We start from the raw sequence: 14,814 nt of genomic DNA on the forward strand, positions 1-14,814 counted from the left end.
TCTTTTACTTTGTTCTCTTTTGGACAATTTGTCATTCAATTCTTCTTGCACTTATCTACGCCGAATGGTGCATATCTTAATTATTTGTGTTAGTAAAATATTGAAGAGAAAAATCATGCGTATTATATATATTTTTTTTAATTAACGGGTTATACTATGATATTGGTACAAACACGAGGCCAAAACCACAGCTAGAAACTCGGAAAGTCATTGAAAAACTGCAGCCAGTACCAAGAATGAGAGCATCAAATTTATGGTCAATGTTCCCATTTATATACTGGACCTAAATCCTTTAATAGTCTGCCAATAATCAACAGCAGACTTGTAAATTTATTTATCATTCAATGATTTTATGAAATTCAATTATTTTGAAGATAATCGATTGTGCAAATAATTATTGAGATTTTACATATTTTTCAACAATGCATGGTTCATTAATTTACTTTAAATGTAGGAACGCTATTGAATTACAAAAATTCTGTCAGTTTGTATTTTCAATTTTGACACATAATGCGAGTAAAGAAAGGAATGGTTGAGTTATTGAGCTACTAGAGATGATATTAGGGACAGGAGAAAACGTCAATTTCCTATGAAGATTTTTATATATTAGAAAATAAGGTATGTTTTAAAAAAATATCGTCACCTGAAAAATATGTCTAATTTAACGGAGTAATTACATACGTACTGTGTTCATATTTTAAATCGAAATACGTGCTCTTTTATTACAGCTTTTTACCAATACATGTATTTTTCTGAAAATTAGGGCATTTTAGGCACCCTGAACAGGCATCCCTTAATTTTTAAATGGTAACCCTATTCACGCGTTCGTACCGCGCCGCGATTTGAGGACCATTGGAAATTGGATTTTATCTATCCTACGACCTATCAAAATAATATACATAAGCGATAAACACATGCATAGGTCCACATACATAGATCTATCTTGAATCAGCAATCAGCATACGCACACCTTTATATCCGATGTTTATGTTTAAGTACATGAGAGGTGGACCATAAAATTAATTTCATAAAAATGATCAATTGATACACTGACAGCGCGAATAGTGAAGCAGCGTGCTTGTGCATATATTGTGTATAATTTAGCCAATACTTAGTATACTATAAAGTACATTTACAGTATAACTGTTGACTGTTCATAATATAGTGACCGCAGTCCGTCGCATTTCATATTTTGTCTTAATATCAAACGCAGTGTTAAAGTGCCGGTCGCGAGGTGTTTTAGTGTTCGCGCGAAATCCAAAAACAGTAATCCGAATGTATGTTTACGTGCTTGTGTTCATTTCGTTTGTTTTGTACAAAATGAAAAACAAATCTATTGGAGACGCTGAGGAAATAAGGTACGTGTTGGTTAAATTGCTGCTCTGCCGGTGCTCTGCCGGTATATAAATGCGACCTTGAAATCGGATTTGATTGATTTGAATTTCATAATCAAGATGATGACAACAAAAAAACATTAGAATGACATCTCATAATCTACGCATGATAAATATGAAATACGTGAAGTATTATTTGAATCCACCGACTTGATGGTTCACAAATTAATATTATTTAGGTTAGAATTGTCTACTATTGCCAGATTTCATCGAAATAAATGTCAAATCTCCTAGCAACTACGGAATCAACAAAACGAATCTCATATTTGTACGAAATTATTATGAGATTATAATAATACACAAGTTCTTATAACCCTGTTTATACCTTTCCAAAAATCTGTAATTTTTAAAGTAATTACTTATCTTACTTAATCATAATTATGATATATTTTTGGTGGTGTAATGATCCCATAATTCTATATTCGGCAAAAATATAACGCCAATTAGAATCATCTCGTTTCCCTGTTAGATTCTAACTTGATATATATTTCAACACGATCTAATTGCAGCTTTTTTTGTCTCGTTGAAATATTTATCTACCTAGAGGATTGAATTCAGTATTTGTCTACAAATATTTTACAAGTATTGTTAAAAATAATATTTTTAAAATAATATCGATTGCTTTTTGAATAAAAACTAAAAAAAAATTTTTTGGGCTATTTTCAATGAGTTGTGAAAACCTCGATAATTATCAATATGTATACTTATTTACGTTTTATATTACATATATGTATATAGGTATATATATATTTGCACAACAGCAGGTCAGGAAGCCCAATTACAGCACAGAACACCCGGGCTTGAGAAAAATAAGTTGTTTTTTTTGTGTTCTCACCGGGAATCGAACCCGGAACCTTCCGAGCGTTAGTCAAGTGTCTTAGCCATTACACCACGGATATCCTCTTCATTCCCCTTTCCCAGTGGTGCATAGGGCACTGCGTTCGTAAACCAAAGGCGGCATAGTTCGATCATCTGTTATAACGTAAGAGTAAGAAGATCAGTCTTACGCTTCAGGTGCCAGTCCAGGAACATATTGCCGTTCAAAAAACCTTTTAATATCAATAAATCACGTCCACCCTGCCAGGGATTGAACACAGGACCCAAGAATGATAGGCGAACACGTCAACCACTACATTACGAGGCTAAAGTATATCCAGTAAATTTCCTAAGTCAGGAATTTTACCTGAGAGCAGTCATCTAGTCAGAAGCACTCGTCCAGAATTCTGGTTCTATTTCACACACATAACTGTATTTTTCATCCTCCTGGACACAGACACAACGACAGAAAATTGGAAAATTATTCTAAATAATTAGTCCGTGATACCAGGGCCCCGATTACGATGGGAAGTTGACGTCGAGTTATCTTCGACTGTCTATCGAGAAAAAAACAATATTTGTGTTCGAAAATAAGTATATTTGCATGAACATTTAAAGTATCTTCGTCGGTAACCTATAATTGAACATGTTTAGAAGAAAAAATCGTATGCATATTCTGCTTTTTATACAGAAAACTTAATTTTACTTTGATGATAAATGTTAACTTCCAATTGTGTTTGGGCCCAGGGCCGCGATTATGAACGGCTTTCTTCATCGGTATACTGAGCCGGTATTTTTTTATATATTTTTTTCATTCAGGAAACATACAGTACGGCTACATAGTTTTATATTTTACACAGTTAGACTTAAACTCTAATGGACCAGTGAAGTTTCGATTTTAAATAATAATTATATTATGTAATTATAATGAAAGTACAAAAAAGGGAAGGATAAAAAACAAATATGGAAGTTGTTTAAAAATTAAAATTAAAGTAAAAAAAGTTATTTAAAAGTTTGTAGTATTTATAAATCTAGAAGGTATAAACTACTATCGATATTTATGTACAAAAGTGTGTATATTTGTATGAAAATTCAAAGTATCTTCATCGGAAACCGGTAATTGAACATGTTAAGAAAAAAAAAGTAAACATATTCTATTTTTCATACAGAAAACTTAGTTTTACGTTTTACTTAAATTTTAACTTTCCATATAAATACGTACCCAGGGACCACAAACCTAACCTTTTTTCAAACCGCGTTTTTATTTTGAAAACACATGATAATATTCAATGTAATTATAAAATATAGACATTCTTTGTTTATAGTCATTTTTGAGAATTTTATTTTTTTTCTAATGTTTATATTCAATATAATTTATGTTGGTTGCCATTTTAAAATACAGCGTTTTTTTTTCCTGTATTTATTTATTATATTATATACGGCCTAATACAATTACAACAGTTATATGAAGAAACATATATTCAAGAAACGGAACAAAAAACATAAAACTGTGTAGCAAAGACAAACAAGGGCAATAAAATAATGGTATACAATATATTCATAAACACGATAAACATATAAGACCTCGAGCTAAACCATGTCAATCCATCTTCATCCCACACTGTTTTAGGGGCGAAGAAATCTACGAAAAGCCGGAAGATCTACCCCAAAGAATTCCAGTTGTGTGGCGAATAGACTAATCTACACATTCTGGACATTGGGGCATAATAACAAAAGTTTCTCTTGGAAGATGTGATAAATAGCAGATTTTGACTTCTGGTGACACGGTTGGGAACATGAAAAGAAATTGATTGCTACAGAGATGGGACATTATTTTGTTTTACTTTTTGAAAAATTGTTTCTCATGGGAGCTAGAACCATCCAAAGACCCTTAAAAGGGCCGAGTTTTAGCTGCCGACTTCGAACGTACGGTATACAAATATGAAAAATATTTTTTGCGAACTAAAAAGGTACCGACAGAAAATTTCATTCTAATACTCTTTTTAAAATTAAAAACAAAATCAGTTCAGTTTCGGGGTGCGGAAAACGGAAGAACAAAACCTCGATTTTTTCGATTCTAGCTAGGCATAATCAGTCCGACGTGCAGTTGCCCTTTTCGCGCAATATCGGGAAGGCGTCTGCGAGAGAGTGACAGAAAAACTATGCTCATATACCTATTGATCAAATTTCGCTGTTACCGCATTTACTATTAAAAACAATATTTGATCGTCAATACGTACTGATTAGTAATCTGTTTTGCATAATTTATTAAAATAATATAAAGATATCGTGGGCATACAAGAGAAATTGACCAAGTGACAAAATCAATAATGTTCAGGGGAGCCATTTTAGTGTTTTTCTAGAGTTCAATTGCTTCTCAAAGATCAGCCTTTTCAAGTAGGTGGTTGGTAATTTTACATTATATGTGCGGTACTTTCAACTTGAATGTAAAGTATAAACGTATTTAAAAAACATTATCACTTTTACATAAAAATAAAAAAAAAAAGAAAAACTTAGTCAATAGCCTGTAAAATTTGTCATGAAATTTTGCAGATAATCATTTTTGTTTCGTTCATTGAGGGAGGTAGTATTTTATTTTATTGTATTTTATTTTATTGAATAACTATAAATTATGTTTTTGAAATTTTTTATTTCAATAATCCATTTTATTGTATTTTATAACTATAAATTATGTTTTTGGTTTTTTTATTTTAATAATCCATTTTTTATATTTATTGTTCCGGACGCGTAATATAGAACGATAGGAAATATAAATATATAATCAAATAACTAGATAGAATCCCCGGTAAATGTACAGAACTGAGTGCTAGGCTCTCAATAAAGATAAAGTAGTCACTTTCGAGCCTGGCCTCAGTATTACCGGGGTAAAATATAGCTAGTAAAATATAAATAATGTAATATAAAATAAAAATTATGATCATCATGTTGTGCGCGTCGCGGCTGCCGACGAAATGGCCCGTACGGGAGTTAAGCGCCCGTATTTACGCCACCTGCGGCCGGCGGCATGTAGTGAGTGGCGGGGTAGAACTACTCCCACCACTCCCAGACAGCCGGCGCGGGTGGGACGGCTGACTCACGGGGCCCGACGCGCATCGCTTTATAAGGCGTGTAACCGACCAAATAAATTTAGTTGAGTTCCTAACTCTGAACAGTTCAGACGTGTTTTATTCCGTTCTCCGCCCTGTTCGCCCTCCTGCACTTCGCTCCGCTCTGCCTGCTGACTGCCTTCGCCTCTCTACACCACGTGGACCGGGTGGAAAGTCCTTTTCAGGGCTATTGAGGTTGACTTGCGGTCGGCGCAGCTGTGCTCCTACCTTCCGACTTTTGTCTTTGACTCTGTCTTGACTGCGGCAGACGCGGGTGACGAACCAGCGCACAATCACGTGGTAACGCGTACGTAACATTTATGAAGGATGAAAAATAACAAATAATTAAGAAGTGTTACGGAATAATCTAAAGAATAATTTATGAACTTTTTATTAAAAAAAACGTATCTGTCAAATACAAAACGTTTACTAACTACCAACTACTAACTTTTACTTAGTGACGTGTGTTGGTCAGTTTTACTTGTCAAAAATCTGTGAGCTTCTATCAAATGGTCACACATTTTACAAATTATTTTTTTTATAATGTCGGATCGACTTGGCATTTTTACTAGTATGCTATGTAAACTTGTGTGACATCATGGCCGCCACAAGAGTTAGAAAACTTTATAAAGAAATTATAATTGTATGACCACATCCTTGGAATAGAAAAGGTTCAGCGATACTTCTATCTTAAAGAAAATAATAACTATCTATTATTATTTCTAGCAAGGATGCTGGATTTACAACACCCCGATTCTCTTCGTCATTTTTTTCTTGGGAAACATTTCTATAAGCTGATTTCCGGAAGTATATACAATCAGTTTGTATGTTCTCAATAATTGTACTAGAGCGAGATCTCATGCATGTTTTACGCACTCAGAAGCCGTAGGTACAAATAATGCAAGTCAGAATTCAATAATTAATTTAGCAATTAGCTTGCTGAATACGTCTTTTGCGGATAATGTGGATATATTTTTTGTATATATCGGCGATTTAGCAGCTATCCGCTTTCTATTAATTAACTTCTAACTTATACTTACAGTTTGTATTGCGTGTCGGGTTAAACAGCCCGTAAAGTAATGCAGACTACAATAATGGCCAAGTAAATAAATAAAATTTTCCTAATTTTAAGCTACAATGATTATTACGTAATTTGTGGGCGTTTTTGGTACGTACACCAAAGAAACAGTAAAGGTATTACATGTTTTGGTAGGTACTTCAAATGATTTTTTGATTACCTCGAATGCCTAATTGCATGTTTTTATCTATTTCGTTGAAATAATAGGTACTTACCTAATACCAAAATGATTATCGTATTTTCTCGATCAACTTAACACTTGCATACTGGGAACCGGGGTGACTTTGGCCCGCTCGGTAAACTTTGCGCGCCCAAAGTATACTTTATTGCAAATAATTATATGTCTAAACAACGAATATTAGGAAAAATATAGATAAATACAGATAAATAAATAGAAGAAATAAATAAAAATATCACAAAATTTATGTGATTTAAAATGCTTGTATTTCTTTTCAAAAACAAAAAAATAAGATTTTGCTGCAGCCTTTTTAATGCTTATAATTTATTATCTTTAAATCATTAAAAAATATTTAGTTCAATACTTAGTCTTTATATGAGAATCGATGTACTAAAGTTTGGTCTAAATTTTAAACGGCGTAATCTGCCGGTCGAAATTATATTTTAGTTATACAGGGTGTTATTTAAACCCTGTCACATCCGAAACTACGATGATCAGTATGGGCAAGAAGACATTAGCATATTTAAAAAAAAAATTAGAACGAAGAATTTTTTTTTAAAGAAAATATTTTAAAAACAAATGGTTGCTTACTTCTGCAGAGGAGAAGCGAGGGGAGCGCAGTCGTGCGATTGTCGGCGTATGAGACTCCCCCCCCCCTCGTTTCGCCCCTGCAGAAGTAAGCAACTTTTATATTTTTAAATTTTATTTGTTCTAAAAAATTATTTTGATGTGCCAATATGTATTTTTGCTCATACTGATCATCGTGGTTTTGGATGTGACAGGGTTTAATGAACACCCTGTATACAACTATTAAGTTTATTTTTTACCTTTAAAAATTAGTGTTTTTTTCTAATGCATGTTTTTTAATATTTTTAATTGCGTGATTTTTAAAAAACATCGTTTTAAAATGGCAAAATTGTATGATTTCCTCATTTTTCATGCGTTTTACTAGACTACAGCCTTAAGGTATAATAAACATCTACTGATTTTTGCTTGATGGAGTTTGGCAACGCTAGTGGTAGTTCTCTTTTAATAATACGGGTAATAAGTATAAATACAGGTTTGCCAGGAGGCCCAATTAAAGTGGTGAATTACATTACAGAACACCCAGGCTTGAGAAAAATCTCACCGGGAATCGAACCCGGAACCTCCCGTGTGTGAGTCAAGCGTCTTGACCACTACACCACGGAGGCCGGAGGTCAATAATAGTATTATTGTGGTGACATTCTTATATTTATTTAAATATAATAATTTATACAGCGTAATTTTTCTGAAAATTCACCTCAAGGGCGCTGTATAATAAACATCCCAACGCGTCTTGCAGCTACAGAACGCATAGGCAGTTGGGATCCTAGTTCCTTATTTCCAATTATGTTATTTTTTAAATAATTTTGTAGGAGCTAGATTACAACACGACTTGTAGTTATACAGCGGAAGGGCGTTTAGAAATCTATCCCTTATTTATACTTCACAAAAAAAGGACTAACAGAAGAAATAGAATCTAGATGACATGCCCCTCAAGAATTAATACTTTTTCACTATTACAAAACATCGCCATTTCGATACATCGATTTTTTTTCTGAAGAAACATCGATGTTTTGTTCGATAATAAATTTAAAAGCGATGTATCAATGTTTTGGTTTTATTTATTTATTTTATTTTTATTTATTTATTTATACATACATTTTTACAAAATGGCACAAAAAATACTCTGGCAAATTCTGCTTCGGTCGGCAAGCCAAGCGGTTTTTTAAAACGTCGACGTATCGTATGCATCCTATGATACCTACGTAATTCAGCGCAAAGTATCCCCACTATATACTTTGCTCCAAAAAATATTTTTTTCTGTTTGTATTTTTTTGGTTTTTACTCAATAAATGTGAAATGCGTACACTTATTATCTATTTAAATATGTGCGTTTTATTTTTATCTTATTCTCGATACATTTTGTAGGAATTTTTTAATATTCACGATTATTGCTTATGGCGTAAATTCGCCCCCGGGTTACGTAGGTGCATCGTTTTTAAAATTCTGCCCTCTCATGCTGAATATAATAAATATTTTCCTCCAAAACGACGCGACACGCGCACCGCACGCCGCTGTTGTGTCAACTGTGGCGCGGAGATATAATCGGCGCCGGTCGGCGTCGGCATCGGCATTGCCGATTTTTCATTATTTTAAAAGGCGATATGTCGTTGAAAGCATTAAAAAAAGAAATAACCCGCTAAGCCTCTATTTAGACTGCTTGTCAGCAGGTGGGATGGAGGGGATATGGAAGGAGGTATTGAAAAATACACCACAACAATACAACACCCAAACCAATTGAGAAAATAATCATTCTTGGAATTTTTTTCTTGCAACTGGGGGGAATCGAACCCGCGACGCCAGTTTCACGGTTCAGGATTTTTACCCAAGACTAACCATCGAGTTGAAAGCATTCATCTAAGGTTCTGGTTCTATTTCTCACTCGAACAATGTTTCATTGAAGGTTTTCTAATGAAGATTTGTTTGTTTTTTCTTTGCAGTGAAGCAAGAAAATGGTGCAACTGGTCCAAATCTTCCATCTTGGTGCTAAAATCTGTGGAAAAGGAAATTTTATCCAGTAGGTGTTTTTATGTTTTTCTATAATACATTTTCTAAAACATCCCTAGCCTGTACCTTTTTTATTCTGAAACAGAGATTATATTATGTATAAATCTGTACATTAAAGGAGTCACAATGAAAGTTAGAAAGTAAGTAAGTAAAAGTAAGTCAGAATGAAATGTTAAAACAAAATGTTGTGAGTGTGCATCCAAAACAGCAAACAATTACAAAAAACAAATTTCAGGCAACTGCATCTGGCACTGTAATGATATACAATTTACGGTGGTATTTTGAAACAAAAAATTAAGACACAGTAAAACTTCAGAGAAGAGTTAGTGGGAAACTGTTTTAAATGCCTTGTTTCTGTAGTTATACAAATGAAATATGTAGCTATTAACTTTTAATCATTCTTTTACAATTTTGATTTTCATAGTTTACTGGTAAATAATATGCTTACTGGTAAAATCTCTATTAGGTATTCCAAAATGTTAAAGCGAGTAGTAATATTAATGTTAGTAAATATTAGTATTTAACCACTTACTAACTTTTTATGTCTACCGGTTTTGAAACATACCCGTCTCTTCGTCAGGACACTCACTGCACCAACATGCAAATACTAAAATACACTATCGCTTTTACCGTCACCGTAGTATGCATAGTATTTACGAAAAAATACATAAATTACATGCAGAGTTCAAGGGGATGCAGATACCACCATGTCCGACAATGCACTAAAATTAGGTTAGTAATATTCAGCGATATATTGTAGAATTTGTGGTAGTGGGGATTAGGAAGGACATTAATTAAAATGTTTGACCACAGAATTTTTACGCAGAACGCTTTAAACATAAATAACAAGTATTAATAATTTATGTTAATACTTGTTATAAACTGAAATGGCTCAAAATTAAACAGCGAAAAGACTATCACACTATCTCGCTTCTGTTCACTGTACTTCAAAGTCCTAACACTCTTATTTATATCTGTAATTTCAACGCTTATTAGTTCATAGCTAACCTCTGTTCTTTTTCTCAAAGCTCCCTTAATCCATCCACAATTCCTCCATCTTCTCAAACTCATACAGTGCCCTTTTTAAACTAAAATAATATAAAAAAAGACCTTTCATTGGTTGGTCGGAAGAAATTGCTATTTGACAATTAACCCCCCAATGTAAAAAGATGTTTGCACAAAAAGTTAAGTAAAATAATATAAATATTTATTTGTAGATTTGGCGATCCCATACACTGGAAAATATATAAATATAGGTCCCATTGTCGGGAAGGACGACCGAATATGGACAATCTCCATGAATGAGCAGTCCGATAAAGTACCTGTCGTATTGTTACACGGGTTAGGCTCTGGAGTCGGACTCTGGGTCATGAACCTTGACCAACTGGCTGCCGATAGACCTGTCCACGCTATTGATCTCTTAGGTAAAATAAAATATGCAAAACATTAAAAATAATTTAAAATGATTTTTTTAACATATCGAGCCATAATCGTCAGAACAACGTAAGTGACAAATAGTGAATTGTGCAGAATATTAAAAAAATTTTTGTTCCATACATATTTTTTTAAATAATTCGGTAAATGGGATTTATAATGGTTGGTTACAGCCAATACTGAAATGACAGCCAAATTGTTTAAATACCTTCCGCTTTTAAGGCGGTAACGCTGTTTTGCCTATAACTCTGACAGTGGTGCGAGCTAGCGTAACCGCTTACTTTGCCGTCGGTAACGTTGTTTTGCTTAGCTTAAAAATAATTTGTCAGCATATTTTTTTTTGTTTTTTTTAACAGTGGAATGATGCGGGGTAATACATAATTGAAGAAAACTATAATTGGCCTATAATTTTGGTTTATTTGTAAATATTGAAATTTGTTATAATGGCTGTTGTTTTCTTTTAATAAATAAAATAAATATCTTTAAATGTGGCAGGTGATTTTTTAGAGCTACGATGTTTTTAGCACTTGTGCAGGGGGCAATAAGGAACACTTTTCCTTAAAAAAATGCAATTCGCAAAAAATGTCGCTTACGTTGTTCTGCCGATTATGGTTCGATATATTATTTTAGAAACTATTTTAACTGTCCAAGAGTTTGTGGACAAGTAAACTTTAAAATCTTTTCATTTGTTTCCTCATAAGAAACTAGTTAAATTAAGAGCAAAACCTTTTCTACCGTTTTTACAGAATAGGGAAATATCATGTTTTTTTTTTTACAATTGTAAATCAATAAGGGTCAATAAAATTAAAATAATTGTTTCCACTACTTATTAGTAGCATAAAAAATATTTTTAATTTATAATTTTGAATTCCCGTGAAAACGGTCCATTGCATTGGCCACGCCCCTTATACATCACGATTCGGGTAAATTTTGAACTTTGTGACTGTTTAAATTTAAATGGAACATCGTCACGAATCTTGACGTCACAATTATCAAGGCCAAACATGTCGCGTTTTGGTAGGGGCATATTTTTAAAGTTATGTATGTAAACATTTCTCCACAATATCCATATGGATTTTGAAAATACAATGAATTTTTCTAATTTCCTTTTCTACGTGAAATACAGTGTAATTTTCTTAGTGTTAATATGGTAGCATTGAGACCAACAATCAAGTAAATACTGTCCTCAAAGAAAAACATTGGCTAGAAAAACATCTTTATTCATGCTTGTTTCAAACAGGTTTTGTTGATTTTTTAATGTATGTAATCGTTAAGTTTATTACTTAGTAATTATCCTGTGTCTAAACCTGAAGAAATGGCTCAGCGGAAAGAGATTTGACTCAAACAATGAAGTCATTACTCAAACAGACGCCTAATTTGAGGACCCCGACAAATGTTATTACTAAGCAAAATGTATCGAGCTCAAAGGCGATTGTTAAATTGATAAAAAGGTTTTTTGCCGAAACAACTATCTTTAATTCAAAATAATCATTTATATTAAACAGATAACCTCCACTGTTACTTACTGTTTTACTTTGTAATTATTTTATAGAAATGCAAAATACATTTTTAGGCTTTGCCAGCAGTTCGAGGCCTACGTTCAGTTCGGATCCCAAGGTGGTGGAGATGCAGATGGTAGCGGCTTTAGAGGAATGGAGAAGAATGATGAAACTCGAGAAGTTCATTCTTGTGGGACATAGCTTGGGAGGTTTCCTCTCCGCCATCTACACCATGCAGTACCCCTCCAGGTAAATTGGTTTCAAACAAACAAACCATCACGCCGTTTCTCCGTAGAGGTAGGCAGAGAGGATAGAACGCCATATCACTCTGTCGTTGCATACATACCTTGCTTCCTCTACATTCATACATCTTCTCATGCACGCACGCCGATTATTCCTACTCTTGACATGTCCATCTTCAAGTATTTGATGGACTTGATCGTGCCATGTCTTTCTCGGTCTTCCTCGTTTTCTGCATCCATCAACATTCGCATTGTAGATCTTTTTAGCCGTTCTTTCGCTGTCCATTCGCTCTACATGTCCAAACCAATGCAGCACCCCTTTCTTGATTCTGTCGATAATGCAAGCCTCAGCCTTGGATAGTTCACGGATCTCGACATTTGTGCACCTATCATGCATCGTTTTACCACACATTCGCCTGAGGGATCACATCTCAACAGCATTTAACCTACTTAAATTGGTTTTATTTTCATATTTTATTTAAAACCGACTTTTTTTTTATTTAATTTTTTTACAATATACATAAGAGGTAAAACACAGTATTAAAAAAATAAAGGATAATTACATGGCAATGAAATGCATATTAACAGTAAAAATAGTAAACAAAAATCCCACAACGGCATGGCCTGTTCGTGGCTATACAAGAAATGTTTATGAATATTTGCTCCTATAATAAACAGACAGGTATAATATTTTTTTGTAATATAAGAAAGAGAAAAGAAAATATTCTGTAAACGATTATAAGGTACTTTTTTATTTTATAGTAATTAAAAAATATTTTTAAAAAAACGTAAAAATATTCCTTATTATTAAAGGGCAACAAAATATATCATAGAAAAAAGAGTTAATATCTTTAGTTTGAATCCAGGATGGTGCTAATTTGATACTTAATCAATTAGTCGACATCTTACTCTTCCTGTGGGTATTTCAATAAATCATCTGAACAAATTTTAAAGCTTTTATCCTTTCCATTATTCTTAACCTATACTATCGAATCTGCATTTTGCGAGGTTTACAGGAGAGCAAAAACAAAGCTTGAGATTTTTTTAAGAAGCTATCAGATACTGTAGAATTGCCAAAAATGTAATTTCAGTAGACACATGTTTGGCGATTTTACAGTATCTGATTCCTTTTCTTATTTTGCCGCTCCTACCGGAGGTTGGCTACCATCATTCTGAATTCACAACGATCCTGGGGCAGTCTAATCAGCGCTGCTGCATCCGGCACACTGAACCACCGTCTGGGATTTCTGTGCCATGATGCTCTTTTTCATCCCATACCCCACCTGCCCTCATCTTTCCTACCATAATAAGTTGGAGAAGGGCATTCTTCTCATTGCGGAATATGTGACCAAAGTATGAGGCTTTTCTTCTTTGTTCATAATGCTCATAACTGCTTCATTGAAGACACGATCAGTCTGTGAGATTCGAAGCGTTCTTCTGCACAACCAAGACAAAAGACTGGATTTCACCCCCTAGGGGGTTGTTACGGTTATTAAAGACTTAAACCAGCCAATGACAGGTCATAAGCCCTGTAAATGCTCGGAATTACATATTTCCATCTCTGAAATGTTCTCCATCCCTGCTGTAATTTGATTATCTAGTCTTTTGTCTACAAACATTTAGACAAGCCCAAAATATTGTAATGTGTATTAATTTCTCTACAGAAAGATGAAATTCGTTATGAACTTGAACGAGTAATAATACGCCACCCGCTTATAAAGCCGCCCATATAGACAAAAACCATTTTATGATTATCATTCACAAAGTTAGCTACAGTTTCATCATCATCATAATTCCCTTTCCGCACCTAATAGTGCATAGGGCACTGCATTGGTACACCAATAGCAGTGTGTCTTGATCATTTTTGTTACATGAAGGTAAGATGATCTGTCTTACGCTTCAGGTGCCAGTCCAGGGACTAAGAAATAAATACCTTTTTAAATAAATGAAACTGGTGTAAAAACAACTTTTTAAATAAATATTTCAAGTCAACCATGTCGGGAATCGAATCTGAGACCTCTTGCATGGTAGGCAAACGTGCTGACCAATTCACCACGAGGCCGACATATAGCTACTAAAAAAAATAGCTATAGTTTACAGCAACACAATAGGCCGTAGGTACTCGGGTCGGGAATTGCAAGTGTAAATCCAAACCGTCCGTTACACGTTTGTTGTCAAACCAAAAACAGAACCATAAGTATGAAAAAAATTCAACGATTTTTGTTCTATGCAATAGTGCGAAAGGGCGTCTCTTTAAGCGGGTAGTGATTTATTACTCTGAGGTTATAAACCTGTTTCAGTTATCAGTTCTGTAGAAATATTAACTTGGCAATGCAAGGCAGTAATAGTGTCAGTAATTGGTTAAATGTGTTCGGCGCACTTGATTCGATAAAGACCGAGTAACCTATTGTGAGCTTGATTTGATACCGGGACAATATAATGGCGCACTTGACTAGCTACTCGTGAATGCCATA

At 34.0% G+C, this 14,814-nt stretch overlaps 1 protein-coding gene across 1 annotated transcript; it reads left to right on the plus strand.

Annotated features, from left to right (window-relative positions):
- Window positions 1-869: 869 nt before the first annotated feature.
- LOC148271830 ((Lyso)-N-acylphosphatidylethanolamine lipase-like) lies at window positions 870-12,347 on the plus strand (the record flags this gene model as incomplete). The annotated part of the gene is made up of 4 exons (XM_088240878.1): window positions 870-1,358; window positions 9,099-9,175; window positions 10,383-10,589; window positions 12,173-12,347. Coding segments are annotated over exons 1-4 (542 nt in total), but the record flags the coding sequence as incomplete, so codon positions are not given.
- Between the last annotated feature and the right edge of the window lie 2,467 nt (window positions 12,348-14,814).

Source organism: Micrasema longulum, unplaced genomic scaffold (genome assembly GCF_059751315.1).
Source record: "Micrasema longulum isolate JH-2025_06_02 unplaced genomic scaffold, ASM5975131v1 h1tg002630l, whole genome shotgun sequence".
NCBI classification, from domain to species: domain Eukaryota; kingdom Metazoa; phylum Arthropoda; class Insecta; order Trichoptera; family Brachycentridae; genus Micrasema; species Micrasema longulum.